The 27,446-nt window shown below is 53.6% G+C and overlaps 1 protein-coding gene across 5 annotated transcripts in view; it reads left to right on the top strand.

Moving 5' to 3' along the window:
* ATP2B4 (ATPase plasma membrane Ca2+ transporting 4) overlaps positions 1–27,446 on the top strand; it is an 803,527-nt gene that overhangs the window by 553,907 nt on the left and 222,174 nt on the right. For all 5 annotated transcript variants that reach the window (XM_069633088.1, XM_069633085.1, XM_069633084.1 and 2 more), the window contains exons 5-6: positions 2,205–2,330; positions 8,282–8,407. In XM_069633088.1, the coding sequence (XP_069489189.1) occupies positions 2,205–2,330; positions 8,282–8,407 (252 nt within the window). The remainder of the gene's footprint in view (positions 1–2,204; positions 2,331–8,281; positions 8,408–27,446) is intronic.

The following is a 27,446-nucleotide window of genomic DNA, read 5'->3' as shown; positions in this document are numbered from 1 at the left end:
CGTAGTCGCTCGCTGCGTCTGGCAAGGCGGGCCATCTCCCTGTTCATTTTCCATGCTGTAATGTTCAGTCTGTGCCACTTTCCCAAACCCCGTACTGCTTGTTTGGCTCGCTCTCCCCCCCCCCCCCCCCCCCGGCGTGCCCCCTCCGGTACCTGGCCATACTGGTTAGTTTCACTATATTCTAGAGCTGCATTTCAGCCACATGCTGGTTCTATATTCTAGAGCTGCATTTCAGCCACATGCTGGTGGGCGTGCACCTCCTGCTGTGCATCAGGCATTCTTGCAGCTGTGTGCAGAGACCTCCCGTACCTGGCCGTACTTGATAGTTTCACTATATTCTTGCAGCTGTGTGCAGAGACCTCCCGTACCTGGCCGTACTTGTTAGTTTCACTAGATTCTGGAGCTGCATTTCAGCCACATGCTGGTTCTATATTCTAGAGCTGCATTTCAGCCACATGCTGGTGGGCGTGCACCTCCTGCTGTACTTGATAGTTTCACTAGATTCTGGAGCTGCATTTCAGCCACATGCTGGTTCTATAGTATAGAGATGCATTTCAGCCACATGCTGGTTCTATAGTCTAGAGCTGCATTTCAGCCACATGCTGGTGGGCGTGCACCTCCTGCTGTGCATTAGGCATTCTTACAGCTGTATGCAGAGACCTCCCGTACCTGGCCATACTTGATAGTTTCACTAAATTCTGGAGCTGCATTTCAGCCACATGCTGGTGGGCGTGCACCTCCTGCTGTGCTTGATAGTTTCACTATATTCTAGAGCTGCATTTCAGCCACATGCTGGTGTGCGTGCACCTCCTGCTGTGCTTGATAGTTTCACTATATTCTAGAGCTGCATTTCAGCCACATGCTGGTGGGCGTGCACCTCCTGCTGTGCTTGATAGTTTCACTAGATTCTGAAGCTGCATTTCAGCCACATGCTGGTGGACGTGCACCTCGTGCTGTGCATTAGGCATTCTTGCAGCTGTTTGCAGAGACTTGTCGCCTCCAGATGAAGCCGTGTTTGGATCCATTAGACAGGGGCGGCTTACTTTCCAGCTTGTGGCGCAGCCTCTTGGGATATTCCAAACACATTCATTTTGCATTATTAACTTAATGTATCTGCTCCAGCCTCGCCAGCGCTTGGCAGAAAAGCTGCTCGTGCTGTGTAACCTAATTTAGGCATTGTTTACTGTTAAGTGTGTACTCGCGTGGCACGCTCTACAGACAATTAACGAGACACTGGCATTACTAAGCAGGCCTTGTTTGTGTTATTGCAGCACTGGAGAGGGGAAAGCGCTCTTTCCAGCTCTGACATGTCCTAGTGAATATGGACAGGTGCGGGGAAGGGTGCAGAGATGTAACATGAGCCTGGATATACCGGCAGTTGGCATAGTAGTGCATTATCGGAGGGTCCCTAGCACCGCCCCCCCCTTTACTGCTCCCCTTACTCATCGCCTCCCTGTATCCAGGCCCCTCCCCAGGCTGTGCATCCTTCCTGACTGCGTCCCTCTTTCTTTCTTTACTCAGGCAATATATATGCCCCTGCTCCCCATCGAACTATGCCCATCCACTAGTGTCTCTGGTCTACTTCACAAGGCCTTTCTGGGTGCTGCTCGGCACACCTTCCTGACTGTGACCCTGCGTGTCCTCTTGGCATTATCCCTTCACTTTCTCTTCCCAGGGACTGTACTCTTGCCTATCCCAGCTGTGCCTGACCGCCTCTCCTGGCTGTGCCCCTGCCATTGTTCCCCGCTGTGTCTCTACCTCTCCTCCTGGCTGTGTCCCTGCTTCTCCTCCTTTCCTTGCTCTACCCCTACATCCCGTCCCCATTCCTCCATAGTGCATGGGCATCCCGGTACAGGAATGGGGCTAGTACCATTTAGCCTTGCAAGAAATCCCTTTCCCCCTGCACCTCCTCCCAGCTGCACCCCTGCGCCTCCTCCCGGCTGCATCCCTGCACCTCCTCCCGGGTTCCCCTGTGTGCCTCCTCACGCTGCCCCCCCCTTGCACCTCCTCCCGGCTGCATACCTGCTGCCCTCCCCTTACCCCCATGACCAGGTTGCTTCTTTGTTTTCAGCCTGTGTTTTTTACTTCTAAGACTACTCTTTGGATCCTGCTGAGTTCACCATCTTTTCTAAGAGCAATGGGAAAAAAAAGAAATGCAAGCTGTTGATTATTGCTGTCACCCTGACTTGTCATGTTATCCACAGGTGATCTCCTGCTTTCGGATGGAGTCCTGATTCAGGGCAATGACCTGAAGATTGATGAGAGCTCACTGACCGGAGAGTCCGACCAGGTCAAGAAGTCTCTGGAGAAGGACCCCATGCTGCTGTCAGGTAAATCTGGGGGGGCTCCCAGCAGGGGCTGGGGACACTGGGCCGACTCTAGAGTCCAAAGAGTTACACTATTACGGTGGCTCTAGTGGGATTCAGCATGCCTTGGTACTGAGTGACCCATTCCCACACGTAGCTTGCGTAGGGGGTGCAGCACATGCACTAAGCGACTGGCTAGTGCCTTGGTACAGTGTGGCTGAATGTCTAGTGCACAGGTGTAGCATATAAATGGGGCGGGGCTAGAGCACACTCCATGGCTGATGGGCTAGCGTGCTAGTACAGTTGGGAAGCAGCGTGCCTTGTGACAAAAGGATGAGTGCGCTGACATGCATTACCATGGGGTGGGGCACAGTCAATGAGTGACTGGCTAGCATGCCTGGGCTACAGCGTCCCTTAAGACTAAGTGATCAGTGCACAGGTGTAGCATATAAATGGGGCGGGGCTAGAGCACAGTCCATGGCTGATGGGCTAGCGTGCTAGTACAGTTGGGAAGCAGCGTGCCTTGTGACTAAAGGATGAGTGCGCTGACATGCATTACCATGGGGTGGGGCACAGTCAATGAGTGACTGGATAGCATATCTGGGCTACAGCGTCCCTTAAGACTAAGTGATCAGTGCACAGGTGTAGCATATAAATGGGGCGGGGCTAGAGCACAGTCCATGGCTGATGGGCTAGCGTGCTAGTACAGTTGGGAAGCAGCGTGCCTTGTGACTAAAGGATGAGTGCGCTGACATGCATTACCATGGGGTGGGGCACAGTCAATGAGTGACTGGCTAGCATGCCTGGGCTACAGCGTCCCTTAAGACTAAGTGATCAGTGCACAGGTGTAGCATATAAATGGGGCGGGGCTAGAGCACAGTCCATGGCTGATGGGCTAGCGTGCTAGTACAGTTGGGAAGCAGCGTGCCTTGTGACTAAAGGATGAGTGCGCTGACATGCATTACCATGGGGTGGGGCACAGTCAATGAGTGACTGGCTAGCATATCTGGGCTACAGCGTCCCTTAAGACTAAGTGATCAGTGCACAGGTGTAGCATATAAATGGGGCGGGGCTAGAGCACAGTCCATGGCTGATGGGCTAGCGTGCTAGTACAGTTGGGAAGCAGCGTGCCTTGTGACTAAAGGATGAGTGCGCTGACATGCATTACCATGGGGTGGGGCACAGTCAATGAGTGACTGGCTAGCATGCCTGGGCTACAGCGTCCCTTAAGACTAAGTGATCAGTGCACAGGTGTAGCATATAAATGGGGCGGGGCTAGAGCACAGTCCATGGCTGATGGGCTAGCGTGCTAGTACAGTTGGGAAGCAGCGTGCCTTGTGACTAAAGGATGAGTGCGCTGACATGCATTACCATGGGGTGGGGCACAGTCAATGAGTGACTGGCTAGCATGCCTGGGCTACAGCGTCCCTTAAGACTAAGTGATCAGTGCACAGGTGTAGCATATAAATGGGGCGGGGCTAGAGCACAGTCCATGGCTGATGGGCTAGCGTGCTAGTACAGTTGGGAAGCAGCGTGCCTTGTGACTAAAGGATGAGTGCGCTGACATGCATTACCATGGGGTGGGGCACAGTCAATGAGTGACTGGCTAGCATGCCTGGGCTACAGCGTCCCTTAAGACTAAGTGATCAGTGCACAGGTGTAGCATATATGTGTGTGGGTTGCCCATGTCATTTCAACGAATTCAATTACTTCGTTGTAGTTTACTTTGTGGGTATTACTTCGAAATTTTACTTTAATTATTTGGGCGGGGATCCCATATGCCCCTCTTCCCCTTCATTACCACCCACCCCCCACAAAGCCCCTCTCTACCACCTTTTATCACTTACCCCACAAATACCTAAATGAAATTCTAGTTTTTCGAAGTAATACCCACAAAGTATATTATAACAAAGTAATGTACTTTGTGGAAAGAATGGGATACCAAACGCGGGGTAGAGCACAGTCCATGAGAGACTGGCTATGTGCTAGTACACATTATGCCTTGTGACTAAATGAGTGCACTGATGTAGCATGAATAGGGAGTAGAGCTCAGTCAGCCAGTGAGTGACTAGCTAGTGCGCTGGTACAAGGATGCAGTGTAATTTGGAGTATCACTTTTAGGGGATAAAGCGCATGCAGTGAGAGAATGACAAGGGTACTGGCATTGTGCTTCTATGAGATCCAGCACCCTTAGTCAGTGGCTACAGTACATTTAGGGGTACAGGGTGTCTTGTGAGTAAATGTCTAGGGTGCTTAAGTGGAACAGTCTGTGATGTTGTGCGTGTTTTGAGTGAATTACTCTGGAGTGGCGGGGATATCACTCACCTGGTGAGTGATTGGTGTGCTTATGGTCTGGCTCCAAGAAATGAAGTTCGCCAAAGAAGGAATGATGTACTGGAGTAGTGTAAAGGCAGCGCACCTTGCGACACTGACCCACGTCTTCTCAGAATAGCCTTTAGACATGAGTGTGTCTTGTGACTGGTGCCTTGACGCCTCCGGCATACAATGTGGCATGACAGTGAATGGCTAGTGCATTTGTTCTGTACCTTCGTATTGAAGAGTGATTGGCATGTGAGTGAATTACTATTGTGCTATAAAAGCACTGCTAGAAGATAGTGTGCCATGTGCCTTATGGGAAAAGGACTAGTAAACTAGTGCAGCACTTCTCTCGGGTAAAGTGCACCTTACGATCTAGTGTGCTGGTCCAGGCCCTCTTGTGGGAGCCGCTCTTTTGTTCGGGGGCCATACAGTTTTGTGAGCCAACGTCTAGTGTGAAAGTACATCTTGCGGGCTAACGTCTAATGTTCTGGTGCATCACCACAGAAGGATATAAAGTGCATCTTCTGAGCTAATAGCGTTTGCTCAGGTGCACTCCCTCGTGACGCTAAGGAATGTCTTGCGAGCTAATGTCCAGTGCTCTGGTTAAGAGCCTCTGGAGATTAAAGTGCGTCTACTAAGCTGAGGTAGCACTTTTCAGTGATAATGTTTGGTGAGCTAATATTTAATGCTCGGTTGCACTACCTTTGGAGGATAAAGTGCGTTGTGTGAACTAATGTCTAATGGCACAGAGCATGTACAGAGGGTACAATGCTTTAGTCTGCTTTTTCAATGCTGTTATGAGTAGTTCTCCTTTGAGAAGGCCAGCAGAATTTGCATGGGATGTCGGCCACTTGGACACACAGCAGTGTTTCCACTTAACATCTTACAGTGTGAAATGCTTCGTTTTCTTCACAAAATGTAGGCCAGGTTTCCTCCTTTATGTAACGCGCAAAAACACTGGGTGGCATGGGCAGCTTCAAAAAGCATGTGATTTGTGTAAGGAAGGCATGGCATCGAACAGTAAGACAGACTCAAGTGATCACAGTTCAACAGTGTTTATTGAACATCAATTTGGCTTGAAAAATGGCTACCTAATCCTAAATCTAAAGATGGGAACAAGCTACGACCATCAAATAATAACGCAGTCCTAGTTGAGGCTGTCAAAATAAAAGGGCCTATACCAATAAACCTATTGCCAATCCTTACTTCTAAATACAAATAGTGTGGCAGAAAATGTTGTGCAAAAGAAAAATGTTTAAGAAATTATATGCCAGGATATTCAAGCTGTTGGCTTCCCTTACCCACGTTTTCAGAGGTCCTTATGCAATACGACAAATCATTAAAGTTCCTTTCTTCTGAGGATTTTCACTTGTACAACTTCTCAGGTGATTTGCTATTCACCCTGGATCCCCCTCTGCTGGGCTCAGACTCACTTTAGCACACAACCTTCAATTGATCTCCCTCTGTCGGGCTCAGAACAAATTCATGTATCTTTCCAAACTTTCTCTACTTCATCAAGATCCAAGACATTCGATTGTGCGCAGGATTTTGCTTGACCCGTCTCAGGACCACTTCGATTCACAAAATGTATCTGATTTGTCAATTTTCAGCTGGATACCTTAGAGACCTTCGATTGAGCATCCACACGGTGCCGGACCAAAGGTATTGTAGCTTGCTCTAAAGTTCAATCACTCATCAGCATATTAACTACACTTGCGCCTCTTATCACACGCGTTTTAACAATGTTTGTTCCAGTGCTCGCCATACAATGTTGCTGCTTGCAACCTTGGCTTCAACACAGACCGGTCTTGTATCGGTCTCCCCAACTCACCGGCTGTGTTGATATCACTGCAGCTGCTTTCTTGGAGCCAGGGACGGTAGCACAGAGTCTGTCGCTTCTCCCTGCCTTGGATTACTGACACGTCACACAATGCAGGATTATTCAGCCTGGTTCCCTGGTCTTACGCTTTCTATTTTCAAGGTCTCTGGAAAGTAACGATTCCTTGTCGAAAAGGTCAAGGGAATTCCCCTCCTTGCGATCCCATTCGGTTTTTCCGTCTTTCCTGTCGTGTTCAGCAGCTGTCCCGAAACTGCTGTTTCCTCGTGTGCTTTGCCTCACTCAGAGTGTGCTCTTGTGTGCCATCTTTTAACGCTTGGGGAAGTCTAATGGAAGTCAGGTGTGTGTGATGATCAGTAATTGCCTGACCTTGCCTGACCATTGTATTGGGACACGGCCGGTATACTGCTCAGGTGTTACTTTTACCTTACTTTAATCGATTTATATTCGGTGCAGCCAAATCGGCCGGAGGCATACGGGGGCGCCAAGACCAAAAAAGTCTCAGATTACAGATGGCACAAACAAGAACAAGCACTGCTCTACTCTCTCTACACCAACAAAGCGAGGTGGGAGACCTTCTATTCAAATACGTGAGTTTTCATCCCGAAGTCTTTGTAATAGCAGCGTGTGATCCACCAAATCAAACGCTGCCAATAAATCCAACACCAGACGTTAGTCTGTTTTCTCTCATAGTGAGCTGTCCGTGAGGAAGTTTTCCTGTTGTAAAGGGGGAGGGGGGGTGAAGTTCCCAAATATCATACCTGGTAGGATGGGGTAAATGTATTACAAGGAAGGGGATATAACGTCTCACCATCTAGTGTCCGACTCCCCGAAGACCCCTCACCCAGGTGATCCTCCCGCACTGCTCCACCCCCAGCAACTGGATCCAAATGCGATGGCCATGTCCTGGCCACCTGGATGACAGATCCCCGGGGACTAGTGGGTGAGACACCTTCTGGTTTCTCACATTTGCCAACAAAGCATAAATCAAATTCACTTAAAAATTGAGGCAAGCCTTGACCCTTTCATTTCAAGCATCTTGGCTGAAAGCTGCCCCTTTGTTCATAAAACGCAGTCAGTGTAGCGTATGTTAAGGGATTGTTAGAGTGAGGAAAGGCTGTTGCAACCCTTTCTGGAGGTTAAGTGTGTGTGTGTGTGTGTGTGTGTGTGTGTGTGTGTGTGTGTGTGTGTGTGTGTGTGTGTGTGTGTGTGTGTGTGTGTGTGTGTGTGTGTGTGTGTGTTGCGTCATGCAATGGTGAGATGAAGCCCCCAACAGTGTGTGTGGAGGGCAAACTGCATCAGAGTTGAGGCTAACGTTGCAGTGTGTAGCGGTGTATGGTGTGTGGACAGTGATGTGAGTGCAGGAGCTGTGTGTGTCAGTACAGCATGAGGAGAAATGTTGTGCAACATGGCGTGGTCCATTTAGTGTGAACAATGTAATTGTGTGAGGTTGTCAGTGCCCGTACAGTGTGTGGAGGGTGATTCTGAGAGGTGAAGCCATCCGTACGGTGTGAAAGGGGATTTTGCGTGAGGGTTGGGGCTGTCCATAAATCAGTGGAAGAATTGTGAGCTGCAATGAAGTGTACATGGTGTTTGGTGAGTGATTGTGAGACAGTACAGCTGCAATTGGTGGGTGTTTGTGAGTTATAGATGGAGGGGTCACTGAACATGCAGTTCCTTTGGCTTCAAGGAAAATAATGTCTGGTTTTGATGTGGTCTTGACCCCTTCTCATTGTATTCCCATTTCCTGCTTTTGTTTGTCCTTCTTTTGTTGCTCTCTCCTCCCTTTTTGCTTTGACCCCCCTGCCTTCCCCCATAGGTACCCATGTCATGGAAGGCTCTGGAAGAATGGTGGTCACTGCTGTGGGCGTCAACTCCCAAACTGGTATCATCTTCACCTTGCTTGGTGCCGGAGAGGGTGAGGAGGAGAAGAAGGCCAAGAAAGGTAAGCAGGGGCCTAGAGAGTGGAACTCTGTGCCTGTCACTGGTGTCCAGGAAGAGGGGGTGCTGCAACCTCAACGGTTGGGAGTAGCGATAGCAGAGGCGTTTGATGGGGCCTGGAACCCTGTTCATGCCAGCTGTGTTTCTTTAGAGAGTGGGAAGGGTCTGTTTCTAAGGAGTTATAAAGCGTGAATTATCCTTGTGTTGCTGGAGCCCCAGAAAAGCAAAGTAATCTTTGTTCACCTTCAGACTTGCAGCAGTCTTGGACCTCCCCACTCCTTCGGCTAATGTGTTGCTGTATGTCTCTGCTCCGGGTCTCTTACAAATGCAATGTTTGGCAGGCTTTCGGGCCTCCTCTGCACTTAGTATCTTACTGCCTGGCAGTCTTCTCACGCAAGCCTGTCACCAACCTTCTGGAAGTCTGTCATGTCTGTGCACCTCTTAGAATTGTTTGGTGGCCCTTCACACCACAACTAGCCTTAGAAATGCTTAGTAGCCTTCCACTCGTCCACTGCCCTTACAGATGTTTCTGCTAGCCCACCACGCATCCCACCCCCTTAGAATTGTTTGCGTCTTTCACACGCCACCACTCTTACAAATGCCTGGTAGACTGTCACTCCCCCACTTCTCGTAAAGATGCCTGCTAGCCAGCCACTTGCTCGATCACCTTACAGATGTCTGCTAGCCAGCCACTTGCCTGTTCCCCTTACAGATGTCTGCCAGACTGCCACGTATACACTCTTCTTACTGATGTTTTCTAGCCTGCCACTGGTCTGCTCCCTTTACAGATGTGTTTGGTAGCCTGTGACTCTTACCGTACAAATGGATCTGCTAACCTGCCACCAACACCGCTTAGTCTCTTTTGGTGGCATTTCACCTCTCCAACCCCTTTCATAATTCCTGCCAGCCTGACACTCATCGACTTCCCTTATAGATGTGTCTGCTAGCATGTCGCTCCTCCACTCCCCTTACCGGTTGTTTGGCAGTCCTGAAGCTAAATTCTTATATCAGTAGGATTAGTACAAGTACTGTGAAGCCACTTGCTCCTACCCCAGAGGGGAATCTCTTCTCATTAGGGCAAGGCTGCTTTCGTCATACAGCCTGTGTGTCCAGTGGAATTAAACAATACATGGCTTTCATGGGATGTGTGCATCTCTGTGCAGCCTCCTGTTTCTCTCTTGCTCTATCCCAGCCAAATGAGAGATGATCTGTGCCGTTGAAGTATCTGCACAATCCATATTGGACCTTCGGCCTTAATGTTCGTCACTGTCACCAGCCGGGGGAATGTTTGCCTACCTCACTCCCCTCCATTACCCTCGTCTGACTGGTTACCTACAGCTCACTCCTGCCTGTAACTCCCTCTCCTATTCCATTTAGCAAGGTCAATGTGGCTTCATCCTCCCCTGTCACCCCCCCCCCCCAAAACCCCTCTTTCTAAGTTATGCCAGGGCCTGCCGTGTTTCCGTGCCTGTGGTTGAGCGTTTCTCTTCATGCCACCTTAAGAGGTTGATCCCCAGTGCGTAGAATGGGCTTACACTATGAAGAGAGAGAGGACTACAAGAAGCTGTGCTTCCTACAGCCTGGACAGGGAGCCACCTCACTTCCTAAAAGGCCTTTCAGGTAACATTAATGGTACGTCGGAAGCCTCTGTGCGCACTGGCTCTGACTTAGGGAATGTCTTTTTTTTTTTTTTTTTAACAATTGTACAATTTCTTAGTATGCTCTTGAAGAACTCAAGGCATTGTGTGGTGGGAGCTTGGCACCTCACCGCCTCCATGTGTATCTGAAGAGATGAAGCATTGTCTCCTGCTCAGGTTCTTGGCAGAGAAACCATTGGACGCTAACGGGAGAGGGGAGGTCGCAACCTCTTTCCCGTGCACACTGCACCTCTCTGACTATTGGTTGAACCTGCAACTGCTGCCCCCGTCCTTGCAGTGCTTCAAATCCAACCTTTCTGAACTGCATGGCCTTTGAGAGGGTAGGGGCAATGTGAAGGGTGGATTGGCTTTATTGCTATTATTTTTAATTATTATTTTTTCTTTTCTATTTCAATAACATTTACTAACTTTTCACCATTTCACTCCTGACCGCTCTAATGCCTCTCTCCCTCATTTCTTCTTCCTCTTAGCCGGGCTTGAAATAATGTTGATTTGGAGGTCCGGATCGTCCCCTCACCCAGCTTTCCCTAGCAGGATAAGTTGATATGGCGGGGATGAGTGACTTGTGCAGGACAGTGGGGGCATCAGGAAAGTCTGAGGTGGGATAGAGGCATCCAGCCACAAAACCGAAGGCGTTGGAATCGGCCGGGACTGGTGAAAGGCATAGGGGTCCCAGGAGCAGTTTAGCAGTTGCTCGGCCAATGTCAAAAAAGACCCGGGGGAAGGAAAAGGGGCTCTTTAGGACTGAATAACGCTTCTTATGGAAAGCCTTAGACATTACACTCTGAATCTACTGTAAGGTGCAAGATGCTGCTGACACACCTGGTGCTGTCTATGAAACCAGGCATGTATGTGGTTCTACTGGATTCCATGGCCCCTGTGGCCTGTTCCTGGTGCCCTCCATATCCCTTGAGGGGGGTTCCCCATTTATCTCTGGTGGCCTGTTTCCAATGTAGACGGGGATATTGAGATGGTTCCATTCACAGCTCTGTTACATGTAGCTCAGCCCCTTTCTCTTTCCTGTGCAAGTGTTAGTAGCACTGGTGCCTGTATCTGCTTCCCCCCTCACCTTCACTGCTTGTTGCTGTTTCCTTTGAAACTCACCTGACACCAATAAATAGCTCACTTCTTTTTCCCCGATCACCTGTTGCTAGTTATATATTTTTTGCCCGTTTAAACTTGTATCCCTTTGACTGGTTCCTTCGCCTTACCTTGACCAGCGCGGTTCCTTTGCATCACAGTGATGCCCACAGAAGATTCCCATTTTAGCCACTTAAACTGTTTACTGTAGCTGGGCTCACTTTGCATCCCTTGCCGCCTGTAACTGGTTCCCTTTCCCTCCCTTACCTCCTGTTGCTAGTCCCCTTTCCATCCCTTGATGCTCGTAGCTAGCTTCCTGTGCATATTTTGCCACCTGTAGCTGGTTTCCTTTGCATCTCTTGCAGCTCTTAGCTGCTTGGGTTTGCATCCCTTGCCACCTTTAGCAAGTTCCCTTTGCATCCCTTGCCAGCCACCTTTAGCGGGTTCCCTTTGCATTCCTTGCCTTTAGCTGGTTCCCTTAGCATTCCTTGGCGCCTTTAGCTGGTTCCCTTTACGTCCCTTGCCGCCTTTAGCTGGTTCCCTTTGCATCCCTTGCCGCCAGTAGCTGGTTCCCTTTGCATCCCTTGCTGCCTGTAGCTGGTTCCCTTTGCATCCCTTGCTGTCTGTAGCTGGTTCCCTTTGCATCCCTTGCTGTCTGTAGCTGGTTCCCTTTGCATCCCTTGCTGTCTGTAGCTGGTTCCCTTTGCATCCCTTGCTGTCTGTAGCTGGTTCCCTTTGCATCCCTTGCTGCCTGTAGCTGCTTCCCTTTGCATCCCTTGCTGCCTGTAGCTGGTTCCCTTTCTAGCCCTTATCTCCTGTAGCTGGTTCATGTGTGTCTCTTGCCGCCTGTAGCTGGTTTATTTACTGCTTCTCTTGCCGCCTGTAGCTGGTTCCATTTTGAATCCTTTTCCACCTGTAGCCAGTTCCCTTTGCATCCCTTGCCGCCTGTAGCTGGATCCCTTTGCATCACTTGCCGCCTGTAGCTGGTTCCCTTTGCATCCCTTGCCGCCTGCAGCCGGTTCCCTTTCCATCTATGCTGCTGTAGCATCACTTGTCGCATGTAGGTAGTTCAATCTGCCCTTTGATTCCTTGCTGCCTGTTCCCTTTGTATCCCTGCTACTGTAGCTGGTTCCCTTTGTATAATGCTGGCTGTTGCTGGACCCCTTTGGTTTGGTCACTCATGTAGCTTGTCCCTTTGAATCTTTTGCTGTGTGTAGCTGGTTTCCTTTGAATCCCTTGCTACTTGAAGCTGGTTATCTTTGCATCCCTTGCCGCCTGTAGCTGGTTCCCTTTGCATCCCTTGCCGCCTGTAGCTGGTTCCCTTTGCATCCCTTGCCGCCTGTAGCTGGTTCCCTTTGCATCCCTTGCCGCCTGTAGCTGGTTCCCTTTGCATCCCTTGCCGCCTGTAGCTGGTTCCCTTTGCATCCCTTGCCGCCTGTAGCTGGTTCCCTTTGCATCCCTTGCCGCCTGTAGCTGATTGCCTTTGCATCCCTTGCCGCCTCTAGCTGGTTCCCTTTGCATTCCTTGGGTTCCCTTTGCATCCCTTGCTGCATGGAGCTGGTTCCCTTTGCATCCCTTGCCGCCTGTAGCTGGATCCCTTTGCATCACTTGCCGCCTGTAGCTGGTTCCCTTTGCATCCCTTGCCGCCTGCAGCCGGTTCCCTTTCCATCTTTGCTGCTGTAGCATCACTTGTCGCATGTAGGTAGTTCAATCTGCCCTTTGATTCCTTGCTGCCTGTTCCCTTTGTATCCCTGCTACTGTAGCTGGTTCCCTTTGTATAATGCTGGCTGTTGCTGGACCCCTTTGGTTTGGTCACTCATGTAGCTTGTCCCTTTGCATCTTTTGCTGTGTGTAGCTGGTTTCCTTTGAATCCCTTGCCGCTTGAAGCTGGTTATCTTTGCATCCCTTGCCGCCTGTAGCTGGTTCCCTTTGCATCCCTTGCCCCATGTTGCTGGTTCCCTTTGCATCCCTTGCCGCCTGTAGCTGGTTCCCTTTGCATCCCTTGCCGCATGTAACTGGTTCCCTTTGCATCCCTTGCCGCGTGTAGCTGGTTCCCTTTGCATCCCTTGCCGCCTGTAGCTGGTTCCCTTTGCATCCCTTGCCGCCTGTAGCTGGTTCCCTTTGCATCCCTTGCCGCCTGTAGCTGGTTCCCTTTGCATCCGTTGCCGCCTGTAGCTGATTCCCTTTGCATCCCTTGCCGCCTCTTGCTGGTTCCCTTTGCATTCCTTGGGTTCCCTTTGCATCCCTTGCTGCATGGAGCTGGTTCCATTTGCATCCCTTGCCACCTTTAGCTGTTTCCCTTGGCATCCCTTGCCACCTTTAGCTGTTTCCCTTGGCATCCCTTGCCACCTTTAGCTGTTTCCCTTGGCATCCCTTGCCACCTTTTCGCTGGTTCCCTTGGCATCCCTTGCCACCTTTTCGCTGGTTCCCTTGGCATCCCTTGCCACCTTTTCGCTGGTTCCCTTTGCGTCCCTTGCCGCCTCTAGCTGGTTCCCTTTGCATCCCTTGCCGCCTCTAGCTGGTTCCCTTTGCATCCCTTGCCGCCTGTAGCTGGTTCCCTTTGCATCCCTTCCCGCCTGTAGCTGGTTCCCTTTGCATCCCTTGCCGCCTGTAGCTGGTTCCCTCTGCATCCCTTGCCGCCTGTAGCTGGTTCCCTTTGCATCCCTTGCCGCCTGTAGCTGGTTCCCTTTGCATCCCTTGCCGCCTGCAGCTGGTTCCCTTTGCATCCCTTGGCGCCTGCAGCTGGTTCCCTTTGCATCCCTTGGCGCCTGTAGCTGGTTCCCTTTGCATCCCTTGGCGCCTGTAGCTGGTTCCCTTTGCATCCCTTGGCGCCTGTAGCTGGTTCCCTTTGCATCCCTTGGCGCCTGTAGCTGGTTCCCTTTGCATCCCTTGCCGCCATTAGCTGGTTCCCTTTGCATCCGCTGCCGCCATTAGCTGGCTCCCTTTGCATCCCTTGCTGCCTATAGCTGCTTCCCTTTGCATCCCTTGCTGCCTGTAGCTGCTTCCCTTTGCATCCCTTGCTGCCTGTAGCTAGTTCCCTTTGCATCCCTTGCTGCCTGTAGCTAGTTCCCTTTCTAGCCCTTTTCTCCTGTAGCTGGTTCATGTGTGTCTCTTGCCGCCTGTAGCTGGTTTATTTACTGCTTCTCTTGCCACCTGTAGCTGGTTCCATTTTGAATCCGTTTCCACCTGTAGCCAGTTCCCTTTGCATCCCTTGCCGCCTGTAGCCGGTTCCCTTTGCATCCCTTGCCGCCTGTAGCTGGTTCCCTTTGCATCCCTTGCCGCCTGTAGCCGGTTCCCTTTCCATCTTTGCTGCTGTAGCATCACTTGTCGCATGTAGGTAGTACAATCTGCCCTTTGATTCCTTGCTGCCTGTTCCCTTTGTATCCCTGCTACTGTAGCTGGTTCCCTTTGTATAATGCTGGCTGTTGCTGGACCCCTTTGTTTTGCTCACTCATGTAGCTTGTCCCTTTGCATCTTTTGCTGCATGGAGCTGGTTCCATTTGCATCCCTTGCCACCTTTAGCTGTTTCCCTTGGCATCCCTTGCCACCTTTGGCTGGTTCCCTTGGCATCCCTTGCCACCTTTGACTGGTTCCCTTGGCATCCCTTGCCACCTTTTCGCTGGTTCCCTTGGCATCCCTTGCCACCTTTTCGCTGGTTCCCTTTGCGTCCCTTGCCGCCTCTAGCTGGTTCCCTTTGCATCCCTTGCCACCTCTAGCTGGTTCCCTTTGCATCCCTTGCCGCCTCTAGCTGGTTCCCTTTGCATCCCTTGCCGCCTCTAGCTGGTTCCCTTTGCATCCCTTGCCGCCTGTAGCTGGTGCCCTTTGCATCCCTTGCTGCCTGTAGCTGCTTCCCTTTGCATCCCTTGCTGCCTGTAGCTAGTTCCCTTTGCATCCCTTGCTGCCTGTAGCTAGTTCCCTTTGCATCCCTTGCTGCCTGTAGCTAGTTCCCTTTCTAGCCCTTTTCTCCTGTAGCTGGTTCATGTGTGTCTCTTGCCTCCTGTAGCTGGTTTATTTACTGCTTCTCTTGCCACCTGTAGCTGGTTCCATTTTGAATCCGTTTCCACCTGTAGCCAGTTCCCTTTGCATCCCTTGCCGCCTGTAGCCGGTTCCCTTTGCATCCCTTGCCGCCTGTAGCTGGTTCCCTTTGCATCCCTTGCCGCCTGTAGCTGGTTCCCTTTGCATCCCTTGCCGCCTGTAGCTGGATCCCTTTGCATCCCTTGCCGCCTGTAGCCGGTTCCCTTTCCATCTTTGCTGCTGTAGCATCACTTGTCGCATGTAGGTAGTACAATCTGCCCTTTGATTCCTTGCTGCCTGTTCCCTTTGTATCCCTGCTACTGTAGCTGGTTCCCTTTGTATAATGCTGGCTATTGCTGGACCCCTTTGTTTTGCTCACTCATGTAGCTTGTCCCTTTGCATCTTTTGCTGTGTGTAGCTGGTTTCCTTTGAATCCCTTGCTGCTTGAAGCTGGTTATCTTGGCATCCCTTGCCGCCTGTAGCTGGTTCCCTTTGCATCCCTTGCCGCCTGTAGCTGGTTCCCTTTGCATCCCTTGCCGCCTGTAGCTGGTTCCCTTTGCATCCCTTGCCGCCTGTAGCTGGTTCCCTTTGCATCCCTTGCCGCCTGTAGCTGGTTCCCTTTGCATCCCTTGCCGCCTGTAGCTGATTCCCTTTGCATCCCTTGCCGCCTCTAGCTGGTCCCCTTTGCATTCCTTGGGTTCCCTTTGCATCCCTTGCTGCCAGGAGCTGGTTCCATTGGCATCCCTTGCCACCTTTAGCTGTTTCCCTTGGCATCCCCTGCCACCTTTAGCTGGTTCCCTTGGCATCCATTGCCACCTTTTCGCTGGTTCCCTTTGCCTCCCTTGCCGCCTGTAGCTGGTTCCCTTTGCGTCCCTTGCCACCTGTAGCTGGTTCCCTTTGCATTCCTTGCCTTCAGCTGGTTCCCTTTGCATCCCTTGCCTTTAGCTGGTTCCCTTTGCATCCCTTGCTGCCTGGAGCTGGTTCCCTTTGCATCCCTTGCTGCCTGGAGCTGGTTCCATTGGCATCCCTTGCCACCTTTAGCTGGTTCCCTTGGCGTCCCTTGCCGCCTTTAGCTGGTTCCCTTGGCGTCCCTTGCCGCCTTTAGCTGGTTCCCTTGGCATCCCTTGCCTTTAGCTGGTTCCCTTGGCATCCCTTGCCTTTAGCTCATTCCCTTGGCATCCCTTGCCTTTAGTTGGTTCCCTTGGCATCCCTTGCCACCTTTTCGCTGGTTCCTTTTGCATCCCTTGCCGCCTGTAGCTGGTTACCTTTGCATCCCTTGCCGCCTGTAGCTGGTTACCTTTGCATCCCTTGCCGCCTGTAGCTGGTTACCTTTGCATCCCTTGCCGCCTGTAGCTGGTTCCCTTTGCGTCCCTTGCCGCCAGTAGCCGGTTCACTTTCCATCTTTGCTGCTGTAGCATCACTTGTCGCATGTAGGTCATTAAATCTGCCCTTTGATTCCTTGCTGCCTGTTCCCTTTGTATCCCTGCTACTGTAGCTGGTTCCCTTTGTATATTGCTGGCTGTTGCTGGACCCCTTTGTTTTGCTCACTCATGTAGCTTATCCCTTTGCATCTTTTGCTGTGTGTAGCTGGTTTCCTTTGAATCCCTTGCTGCTTGAAGCTGGTTATCTTTGCATCCCTTGCCGCCTGTAGCTGGTTGCCTTTGCTTCCCTTGCCGCCTGTAGCTGGTTGCCTTTGCATCCCTTGCTGCCTGTAGCTGGTTGCCTTTGCATCCCTTGCTGCCTGTAGCTGGTTCCCTTTGCATCCCTTGCTGCCTGTAGCTGGTTCCCTTTGCATCCCTTGCCGCCTGTAGCTGGTTCCCTTTGCATCCCTTGCTGCCTCTGGCTGGTTCCCTTTGCATCCCTTGCTGCCTCTGACTGGTTCCCTTTGCGTCCCTTGCCGCATCTAGCTGGTTCCCTTTGCGTCCCTTGCCGCATCTAGCTGGTTCCCTTTGCGTCCCTTGCCGCCTGTAGTTGGTTCCCTTTGCGTCCCTTGCCGCCTGTAGTTGGTTCCCTTTGCGTCCCTTGCCGCCTGTAGTTGGTTCCCTTTGCGTCCCTTGCCGCCTGTAGTTGGTTCCCTTTGCGTCCCTTGCCGCCTGTAGCTGGTTCCCTTTGCGTCCCTTGCCGCCTGTAGCTGGTTCCCTTTGCGTCCCTTGCCGCCTGTAGCTGGTTCCCTTTGCGTCCCTTGCCGCCTGTAGCTGGTTCCCTTTGCGTCCCTTGCCGCCTGTAGCTGGTTCCCTTTGCGTCCCTTGCCGCCTGTAGCTGGTTCCCTTTGGGTCCCTTGCCGCCTGTAGCTGGTTCCCTTTGGGTCCCTTGCCGCCTGTAGCTGGTTCCCTTTGGGTCCCTTGCCGCCTGTAGCTGGTTCCCTTTGGGTCCCTTGCCGCCTGTAGCTGGTTCCCTTTGGGTCCCTTGCCGCCTGTAGCTGGTTCCCTTTGGGTCCCTTGCCGCCTGTAGCTGGTTCCCTTTGCATCCCTTGCCACCTGTAGCTGGTTCCCTTTTCATCTTTGCTGCTGTAGCATCACTTGCCGCCTTTAGCTGGTTCCCTTTGCATCCCTTGCTGCCTTTAGCTGGTTCCCTTTGCATCTTTTGCTGTGTGTAGCTGGTTTCCTTTGAATCCCTTGCTGCTTGAAGCTGGTTATCTTTGCATCCCTTGCCGCCTGTAGCTGGTTCCCTTTGCATCCCTTGCCGCCTGTAGCTGGTTCCCTTTGCATCCCTTGCCGCCTGTAGCTGGTTCCCTTTGCATCCCTTGCCGCCTGTAGCTGGTTCCCTTTGCATCCCTTGCCGCCTGTAGCTGGTTCCCTTTGCATCCCTTGCCGCCTGTAGCTGATTCCCTTTGCATCCCTTGCCGCCTCTAGCTGGTTCCCTTTGCATTCCTTGGGTTCCCTTGGCATCCCTTGCTGCCTGGAGCTGGTTCCATTTGCATCCCTTGCCACCTTTAGCTGTTTCCCTTGGCATCCATTGCCACCTTTGGCTGGTTCCCTTTGCATCCCTTGCCGCCTGTAGCTGGTTCCCTTTGCATCCCTTGCCGCCTGTAGCTGGTTCCCTTTGCATCCCTTGCCGCCTGTAGCTGGTTCCCTTTGCATCCCTTGCCGCCTGTAGCTGGTTCCCTTTGCATCCCTTGCCGCCTGTAGCTGATTCCCTTTGCATCTCTTGCCGCCTCTAGCTGGTTCCCTTTGCATTCCTTGGGTTCCCTTGGCATCCCTTGCTGCCTGGAGCTGGTTCCATTTGCATCCCTTGCCACCTTTAGCTGTTTCCCTTGGCATCCATTGCCACCTTTGGCTGGTTCCCTTGGCATCCCTTGCCACCTTTTCGCTAGTTCCCTTTGCATTCCTTGCCTTTAGATGGTTCCCTTTGCATTCCTTGCCTTTAGCTGGTTCCCTTTGCACCCCTTGCTGCCTGGAGCTGGTTCCCTTTGCACCCCTTGCTGCCTGGAGCTGGTTCCATTGGCATCCCTTGCCACATTTAGCTGGTTCCCTTGGCATCCCTTGCCGCCTTTTCGCTGGTTCCCTTGGCATCCCTTACTGCCTGTAGCTGGTTCCCTTTGCGTCCCTTGCCGCCTGTAGCTGGTTCCCTTTGCGTCCCTTGCCACCTGTAGCTGGTTCCCTTTGCATCCCTTGCCACCTGTAGCTGGTTCCCTTTGCATCCCTTGCCGCCTCTAGCTGGTTCCCTTTGCATCCCTTGCCGCCTCTAGCTGGTTCCCTTTGCATTCCTTGCCTTTAGCTGGTTCCCTTTGCATTCCTTGCCTTTAGCTGGTTCCCTTTGCATTCCTTGCCTTTAGCTGGTGCCCTTTGCATCCCTTGCTGCCTGGAGCTGGTTCCCTTTGCATCCCTTGCTGCCTGGAGCTGGTTCCCTTGGCATCCCTTGCCGCCTTTTCGCTGGTTCCCTTTGCGTCCCTTGCTGCCTGTAGCTGGTTCCCTTTGCGTCCCTTGCCGCCTGTAGCTGGTTCCCTTTGCGTCCCTTGCCGCCTGTAGCTGGTTCCCTTTGCGTCCCTTGCCGCCTGTAGCTGGTTCCCTTTGCGTCCCTTGCCGCCTCTAGCTGGTTCCCTTTGCATTCCTTGCCGCCTCTAGCTGGTTCCCTTTGCATTCCTTGCCTTTAGCTGGTTCCCTTTGCATTCCTTGCCTTTAGCTGGTTCCCTTTGCATTCCTTGCCTTTAGCTGGTTCCCTTTGCATTCCTTGCCTTTAGCTGGTGCCCTTTGCATCCCTTGCTGCCTGGAGCTGGTTCCCTTTACATCCCTTGCTGCCTGGAGCTGGTTCCATTGGCATCCCTTGCCACATTTAGCTGGTTCCCTTGGCATCCCTTGCCGCCTTTTCGCTGGTTCCCTTTGCCTCCCTTGCTCCCTGTAGCTGGTTCCCTTTGCGTCCCTTGCCGCCTGTAGCTGGTTCCCTTTGCGTCCCTTGCCGCCTGTAGCTGGTTCCCTTTGCGTCCCTTGCCGCCTGTAGCTGGTTCCCTTTGCGTCCCTTGCCACCTGTAGCTGGTTCCCTTTGCGTCCCTTGCCGCCTGTAGCTGGTTCCCTTTGCGTCCCTTGCCGCCTGTAGCTGGTTCCCTTTGCGTCCCTTGCCGCCTGTAGCTGGTTCCCTTTGCGTCCCTTGCCGCCTGTAGCTGGTTCCCTTTGCGTCCCTTGCCGCCTGTAGCTGGTTCCCTTTGCGTCCCTTGCCGCCTGTAGCTGGTTCCCTTTGCGTCCCTTGCCGCCTGTAGCTGGTTCCCTTTGCGTCCCTTGCCGCCTGTAGCTGGATCCCTTGGCATCCCTTGCCGCCTGTAGCTGGTTCCCTTTGCATCCCTTGCCGCCTGTAGCTGGTTCCCTTTGCATCCCTTGCCGCCTGTAGCTGGTTCCCTTTGCATCCCTTGCCGCCTCTAGCTGGTTCCCTTTGCATTCCTTGCTGCCTGGAGCTGGTTCCCTTTGCATCCCTTGCCACATTTAGCTGGTTCCCTTTGCGTCGCTTGCCGCCTGTAGCTGGTTCCCTTTGCGTTCCTTGCTGCCTGGAGCTGGTTCCCTTTGCATCCCTTGCCACATTTAGCTGGTTCCCTTTGCGTCGCTTGCCGCCTGTAGCTGGTTCCCTTTGCGTCCCTTGCTGCCTGTAGCTGGTTCCCTTTGGGTCCCTTGCCGCCTGTAGCTGGTTCCCTTTGCATCCCTTGCCACCTGTAGCCGGTTCCCTTTTCATCTTTGCTGCTGTAGCATCACTTGCCGCCTTTAGCTGGTTCCCTTTGCATCCCTTGCTGCCTTTAGCTGGTTCCCTTTGCATCTTTTGCTGTGTGTAGCTGGTTTCCTTTGAATCCCTTGCTGCTTGAAGCTGGTTATCTTTGCATCCCTTGCCGCCTGTAGCTGGTTCCCTTTGCATCCCTTGCCGCCTGTAGCTGGTTCCCTTTGCATCCCTTGCCGCCTGTAGCTGGTTCCCTTTGCATCCCTTGCCGCCTGTAGCTGGTTCCCTTTGCATCCCTTGCCGCCTGTAGCTGGTTCCCTTTGCATCCCTTGCCGCCTGTAGCTGATTCCCTTTGCATCCCTTGCCGCCTCTAGCTGGTTCCCTTTGCATTCCTTGGGTTCCCTTGGCATCCCTTGCTGCCTGGAGCTGGTTCCATTTGCATCCCTTGCCACCTTTAGCTGTTTCCCTTGGCATCCATTGCCACCTTTGGCTGGTTCCCTTGGCATCCCTTGCCACCTTTTCGCTAGTTCCCTTGGCATCCCTTGCCACCTTTTCGCTGGTTCCCTTTGCCTCCCTTGCCGCCTGTAGCTGGTTCCCTTTGCATCCCTTGCCACCTGTAGCTGGTTCCCTTTGCATCCCTTGCCACCTGTAGCTGGTTCCCTTTGCATCCCTTGCCGCCTCTAGCTGGTTCCCTTTGCATTCCTTGCCTTTAGCTGGTTCCCTTTGCATCCCTTGCCACCTGTAGCTGGTTCCCTTTGCATCCCTTGCCGCCTCTAGCTGGTTCCCTTTGCATTCCTTGCCTTTAGCTGGTTCCCTTTGCATTCCTTGCCTTTAGCTGGTTCCCTTTGCATTCCTTGCCTTTAGCTGGTTCCCTTTGCATCCCTTGCTGCCTGGAGCTGGTTCCCTTTGCATCCCTTGCTGCCTGGAGCTGGTTCCATTGGCATCCCTTGCCACCTTTAGCTGGTTCCCTTGGCGTCCTTTGCCGCCTTTATCTGGTTCCCTTGGCATCCCTTGCCTTTAGCTGGTTGCCTTGGCATCCCTTGCCTTTAGCTCGTTCCCTTGGCATCCCTTGCCTTTAGCTCGTTCCCTTGGCATCCCTTGCTGCCTGGAGCTGGTTCCCTTGGCATCCCTTGCCGCCTTTTCGCTGGTTCCTTTTGCATCCCTTGCCGCCTGTAGCTGGTTCCCTTTGCGTCCCTTGCCGCCAGTAGCAGGTTCACTTTCCATCTTTGCTGCTGTAGCATCACTTGTCGCATGTAGGTCATTAAATCTGCCCTTTGATTCCTTGCTGCCTGTTCCCTTTGTATCCCTGCTACTGTAGCTGATTCCCTTTGTATATTGCTGGCTGTTGCTGGACCCCTTTGTTTTGCTCACTCATGTAGCTTATCCCTTTGCATCTTTTGCTGTGTGTAGCTGGTTTCCTTTGAATCCCTTGCTGCTTGAAGCTGGTTATCTTTGCATCCCTTGCCGCCTGTAGCTGGTTGCCTTTGCTTCCCTTGCCGCCTGTAGCTGGTTGCCTTTGCTTCCCTTGCCGCCTGTAGCTGGTTCCCTTTGCATCCCTTGCTGCCTGTAGCTGGTTCCCTTTGCATCCCTTGCTGCCTGTAGCTGGTTCCCTTTGCATCCCTTGCCGCCTGTAGCTGGTTCCCTTTGCGTCCCTTGCCGCCTGTAGTTGGTTCCCTTTGCGTCCCTTGCCGCCTGTAGTTGGTTCCCTTTGCGTCCCTTGCCGCCTTTAGCTGGTTCCCTTTGCGTCCCTTGCCGCCTTTAGCTGGTTCCCTTTGCATCCCTTGCTGCCTGGAGCTGGTTTCCTTTGAATCCCTTGCTGTTTGAAGCTGGTTATCCTTGCATCCCTTGCCGCCTGTAGCTGGTTGCCTTTGCTTCCCTTGCCGCCTGTAGCTGGTTGCCTTTGCATCCCTTGCTGCCTGTAGCTGGTTCCCTTTGCATCCCTTGCTGCCTGTAGCTGGTTCCCTTTGCATCCCTTGCCGCCTGTAGCTGGTTCCCTTTGCATCCCTTGCTGCCTCTGGCTGGTTCCCTTTGCGTCCCTTGCCGCCTGTAGTTGGTTCCCTTTGCGTCCCTTGCCGCCTGTAGCTGGTTCCCTTTGCGTCCCTTGCCGCCTGTAGTTGGTTCCCTTTGCGTCCCTTGCCGCCTGTAGTTGGTTCCCTTTGCGTCCCTTGCCGCCTGTAGTTGGTTCCCTTTGCGTCCCTTGCCGCCTGTAGTTGGTTCCCTTTGCGTCCCTTGCCGCCTGTAGCTGGTTCCCTTTGCGTCCCTTGCCGCCTGTAGCTGGTTCCCTTTGCGTCCCTTGTCGCCTGTAGCTGGTTCCCTTTGCGTCCCTTGCCGCCTGTAGCTGGTTCCCTTTGCGTCCCTTGCCGCCTGTAGCTGGTTCCCTCTGCATCCCTTGCCGCCTGTAGCTGGTTCCCTTTGGGTCCCTTGCCGCCTGTAGCTGGTTCCCTTTGGGTCCCTTGCCGCCTGTAGCTGGTTCCCTTTGGGTCCCTTGCCGCCTGTAGCTGGTTCCCTTTGCATCCCTTGCCACCTGTAGCCGGTTCCCTTTTCATCTTTGCTGCTGTAGCATCACTTGCCGCCTTTAGCTGGTTCCCTTTGCATCCCTTGCCGCCTTTAGCTGGTTCCCTTTGCATCCCTTGCCGCCTGTAGCTGGTTCCCTTTGCGTCCCTTGCCGCCTGTAGCTGGTTCCCTTTGCGTCCCTTGCCGCCTGTAGTTGGTTCCCTTTGCGTCCCTTGCCGCCTGTAGTTGGTTCCCTTTGCGTCCCTTGCCGCCTTTAGCTGGTTCCCTTTGCGTCCCTTGCCGCCTTTAGCTGGTTTCCTTTGAATCCCTTGCTGCTTGAAGCTGGTTATCCTTGCATCCCTTGCCGCCTGTAGCTGATTGCCTTTGCTTCCCTTGCCGCCTGTAGCTGGTTGCCTTTGCATCCCTTGCTGCCTGTAGCTGGTTCCCTTTGCATCCCTTGCCGCCTGTAGCTGGTTCCCTTTGCATCCCTTGCCGCCTGTAGCTGGTTCCCTTTGCATCCCTTGCTACCTCTGGCTGGTTCCCTTTGCGTCCCTTGCCGCCTGTAGTTGGTTCCCTTTGCGTCCCTTGCCGCCTGTAGCTGGTTCCCTTTGCGTCCCTTGCCGCCTGTAGTTGGTTCCCTTTGCATTCCTTGCCTTTAGCTGGTTCCCTTTGCATCCCTTGCTGCCTGGAGCTGGTTCCCTTTGCATCCCTTGCTGCCTGGAGCTGGTTCCATTGGCATCCCTTGCCACCTTTAGCTGGTTCCATTGGCGTCCCTTGCCACCTTTAGCTGGTTCCCTTGGCGTCCCTTGCCGCCTTTAGCTGGTTCCCTTGGCATCCCTTTCCTTTAGCTGGTTCCCTTGGCATCCCTTGCCTTTAGCTCGTTCCCTTGGCATCCCTTGCCTTTAGCTGGTTCCCTTTGCGTCCCTTGCCGCCTTTAGCTGGTTCCCTTTGCATCCCTTGCTGCCTGGAGCTGGTTTCCTTTGAATCCCTTGCTGCTTGAAGCTGGTTATCCTTGCATCCCTTGCCGCCTGTAGCTGGTTGCCTTTGCTTCCCTTGCCGCCTGTAGCTGGTTGCCTTTGCATCCCTTGCTGCCTGTAGCTGGTTCCCTTTGCATCCCTTGCTGCCTGTAGCTGGTTCCCTTTGCATCCCTTGCTGCCTGTAGCTGGTTCCCTTTGCATCCCTTGCTGCCTGTAGCTGGTTCCCTTTGCATCCCTTGCTGCCTGTAGCTGGTTCCCTTTGCATCCCTTGCCGCCTGTAGCTGGTTCCCTTTGCATCCCTTGCTGCCTCTGGCTGGTTCCCTTTGCGTCCCTTGCCGCCTGTAGTTGGTTCCCTTTGCGTCCCTTGCCGCCTGTAGCTGGTTCCCTTTGCGTCCCTTGCCGCCTGTAGTTGGTTCCCTTTGCGTCCCTTGCCGCCTGTAGTTGGTTCCCTTTGCGTCCCTTGCCGCCTGTAGTTGGTTCCCTTTGCGTCCCTTGCCGCCTGTAGTTGGTTCCCTTTGCGTCCCTTGCCGCCTGTAGCTGGTTCCCTTTGCGTCCCTTGCCGCCTGTAGCTGGTTCCCTTTGCGTCCCTTGCCGCCTGTAGCTGGTTCCCTTTGCGTCCCTTGCCGCCTGTAGCTGGTTCCCTTTGCGTCCCTTGCCGCCTGTAGCTGGTTCCCTTTGCGTCCCTTGCCGCCTGTAGCTGGTTCCCTCTGCATCCCTTGCCGCCTGTAGCTGGTTCCCTTTGGGTCCCTTGCCGCCTGTAGCTGGTTCCCTTTGGGTCCCTTGCCGCCTGTAGCTGGTTCCCTTTGCATCCCTTGCCACCTGTAGCCGGTTCCCTTTTCATCTTTGCTGCTGTAGCATCACTTGCCGCCTTTAGCTGGTTCCCTTTGCATCCCTTGCCGCCTTTAGCTGGTTCCCTTTGCGTCCCTTGCCGCCTGTAGCTGGTTCCCTTTGCGTCCCTTGCCGCCTGTAGCTGGTTCCCTTTGCGTCCCTTGCCGCCTGTAGTTGGTTCCCTTTGCGTCCCTTGCCGCCTTTAGCTGGTTCCCTTTGCGTCCCTTGCCGCCTTTAGCTGGTTCCCTTTGCATCCCTTGCTGCCTGGAACTGGTTTCCTTTGAATCCCTTGCTGCTTGAAGCTGGTTATCCTTGCATCCCTTGCCGCCTGTAGCTGGTTGCCTTTGCTTCCCTTGCCGCCTGTAGCTGGTTGCCTTTGCATCCCTTGCCGCCTGTAGCTGGTTGCCTTTGCATCCCTTGCTGCCTGTAGCTGGTTCCCTTTGCATCCCTTGCTGCCTGTAGCTGGTTCCCTTTGCATCCCTTGCCGCCTGTAGCTGGTTCCCTTTGCATCCCTTGCTACCTCTGGCTGGTTCCCTTTGCGTCCCTTGCCGCCTGTAGTTGGTTCCCTTTGCGTCCCTTGCCGCCTGTAGCTGGTTCCCTTTGCGTCCCTTGCCGCCTGTAGTTGGTTCCCTTTGCGTCCCTTGCCGCCTGTAGTTGGTTCCCTTTGCGTCCCTTGCCGCCTGTAGTTGGTTCCCTTTGCGTCCCTTGCCGCCTGTAGCTGGTTCCCTTTGCGTCCCTTGCCGCCTGTAGCTGGTTCCCTTTGCGTCCCTTGCCGCCTGTAGCTCGTTCCCTTTGCGTCCCTTGCCGCCTGTAGCTGGTTCCCTTTGCGTCCCTTGCCGCCTGTAGCTGGTTCCCTCTGCATCCCTTGCCGCCTGTAGCTGGTTCCCTTTGGGTCCCTTGCCGCCTGTAGCTGGTTCCCTTTGGGTCCCTTGCCGCCTGTAGCTGGTTCCCTTTGGGTCCCTTGCCGCCTGTAGCTGGTTCCCTTTGCATCCCTTGCCACCTGTAGCCGGTTCCCTTTTCATCTTTGCTGCTGTAGCATCACTTGCCGCCTTTAGCTGGTTCCCTTTGCATCCCTTGCCGCCTTTAGCTGGTTCCCTTTGCATCCCTTGCTGCCTTTAGCTGGTTCCCTTTGCATCTTTTGCTGTGTGTAGCTGGTTTCCTTTGAATCCCTTGCTGCTTGAAGCTGGTTATCTTTGCATCCCTTGCCGCCTGTAGCTGGTTCCCTTTGCATCCCTTGCCGCCTGTAGCTGGTTCCCTTTGCATCCCTTGCCGCCTGTAGCTGGTTCCCTTTGCATCCCTTGCCGCCTGTAGCTGGTTCCCTTTGCATCCTTTGCCGCCTGTAGCTGGTTCCCTTTGCATCCCTTGCCGCCTGTAGCTGGTTCCCTTTGCATCCCTTGCCGCCTCTAGCTGGTTCCCTTTGCATTCCTTGGGTTCCCTTGGCATCCCTTGCTGCCTGGAGCTGGTTCCATTTGCATCCCTTGCCACCTGTAGCTGTTTCCCTTGGCATCCATTGCCACCTTTGGCTGGTTCCCTTTGCATCCCTTGCCGCCTGTAGCTGGTTCCCTTTGCATCCCTTGCCGCCTGTAGCTGGTTCCCTTTGCATCCCTTGCCGCCTGTAGCTGGTTCCCTTTGCATCCCTTGCCGCCTGTAGCTGGTTCCCTTTGCATCCCTTGCCGCCTGTAGCTGGTTCCCTTTGCATCCCTTGCCGCCTGTAGCTGATTCCCTTTGCATCCCTTGCCCCCTCTAGCTGGTTCCCTTTGCATTCCTTGGGTTCCCTTGGCATCCCTTGCTGCCTGGAGCTGGTTCCATTTGCATCCCTTGCCACCTTTAGCTGTTTCCCTTGGCATCCATTGCCACCTTTGGCTGGTTCCCTTGGCATCCCTTGCCACCTTTGGCTGGTTCCCTTGGCATCCCTTGCCACCTTTTCGCTAGTTCCCTTGGCATCCCTTGCCACCTTTTCGCTGGTTCCCTTTGCCTCCCTTGCCGCCTGTAGCTGGTTCCCTTTGCATCCCTTGCCACCTGTAGCTGGTTCCCTTTGCATCCCTTGCCGCCTCTAGCTGGTTCCCTTTGCATTCCTTGCCTTTAGCTGGTTCCCTTTGCATTCCTTGCCTTTAGCTGGTTCCCTTTGCATCCCTTGCTGCCTGGAGCTGGTTCCCTTTGCACCCCTTGCTGCCTGGAGCTGGTTCCATTGGCATCCCTTGCCACATTTAGCTGGTTCCCTTGGCATCCCTTGCTGCCTTTTCGCTGGTTCCCTTGGCGTCCCTTGCTGCCTGTAGCTGGTTCCCTTTGCGTCCCTTGCCGGCTGTAGCTGGTTCCCTTTGCGTCCCTTGCCACCTGTAGCTGGTTCCCTTTGCGTCCCATGCCACCTGTAGCTGGTTCCCTTTGCATCCCTTGCCACCTGTAGCTGGTTCCCTTTGCATCCCTTGCCGCCTCTAGCTGGTTCCCTTTGCATTCCTTGCCTTTAGCTGGTTCCCTTTGCATTCCTTGCCTTTAGCTGGTGCCCTTTGCATCCCTTGCTGCCTGGAGCTGGTTCCCTTTGCATCCCTTGCTGCCTGGAGCTGGTTCCCTTTGCATCCCTTGCTGCCTGGAGCTGGTTCCATTGGCATCCCTTGCCACATTTAGCTGGTTCCCTTGGCATCCCTTGCCGCCTTTTCGCTGGTTCCCTTTGCGTCCCTTGCTGCCTGTAGCTGGTTCCCTTTGCGTCCCTTGCTGCCTGTAGCTGGTTCCCTTTGCGTCCCTTGCTGCGTGTAGCTGGTTCCCTTTGCGTCCCTTGCCGCCTGTAGCTGGTTCCCTTTGCGTCCCTTGCCGCCTGTAGCTGGTTCCCTTTGCGTCCCTTGCCGCCTGTGGCTGGTTCCCT

Source organism: Ambystoma mexicanum, chromosome 13, assembly GCF_040938575.1.
Source record: "Ambystoma mexicanum isolate Mex_15411 chromosome 13, UKY_AmexF1_1, whole genome shotgun sequence".
Taxonomy (NCBI): domain Eukaryota; kingdom Metazoa; phylum Chordata; class Amphibia; order Caudata; family Ambystomatidae; genus Ambystoma; species Ambystoma mexicanum.
Note: the sequence above shows the minus strand (reverse complement) of the source record. Positions and strands in the feature narration are given on the sequence as shown.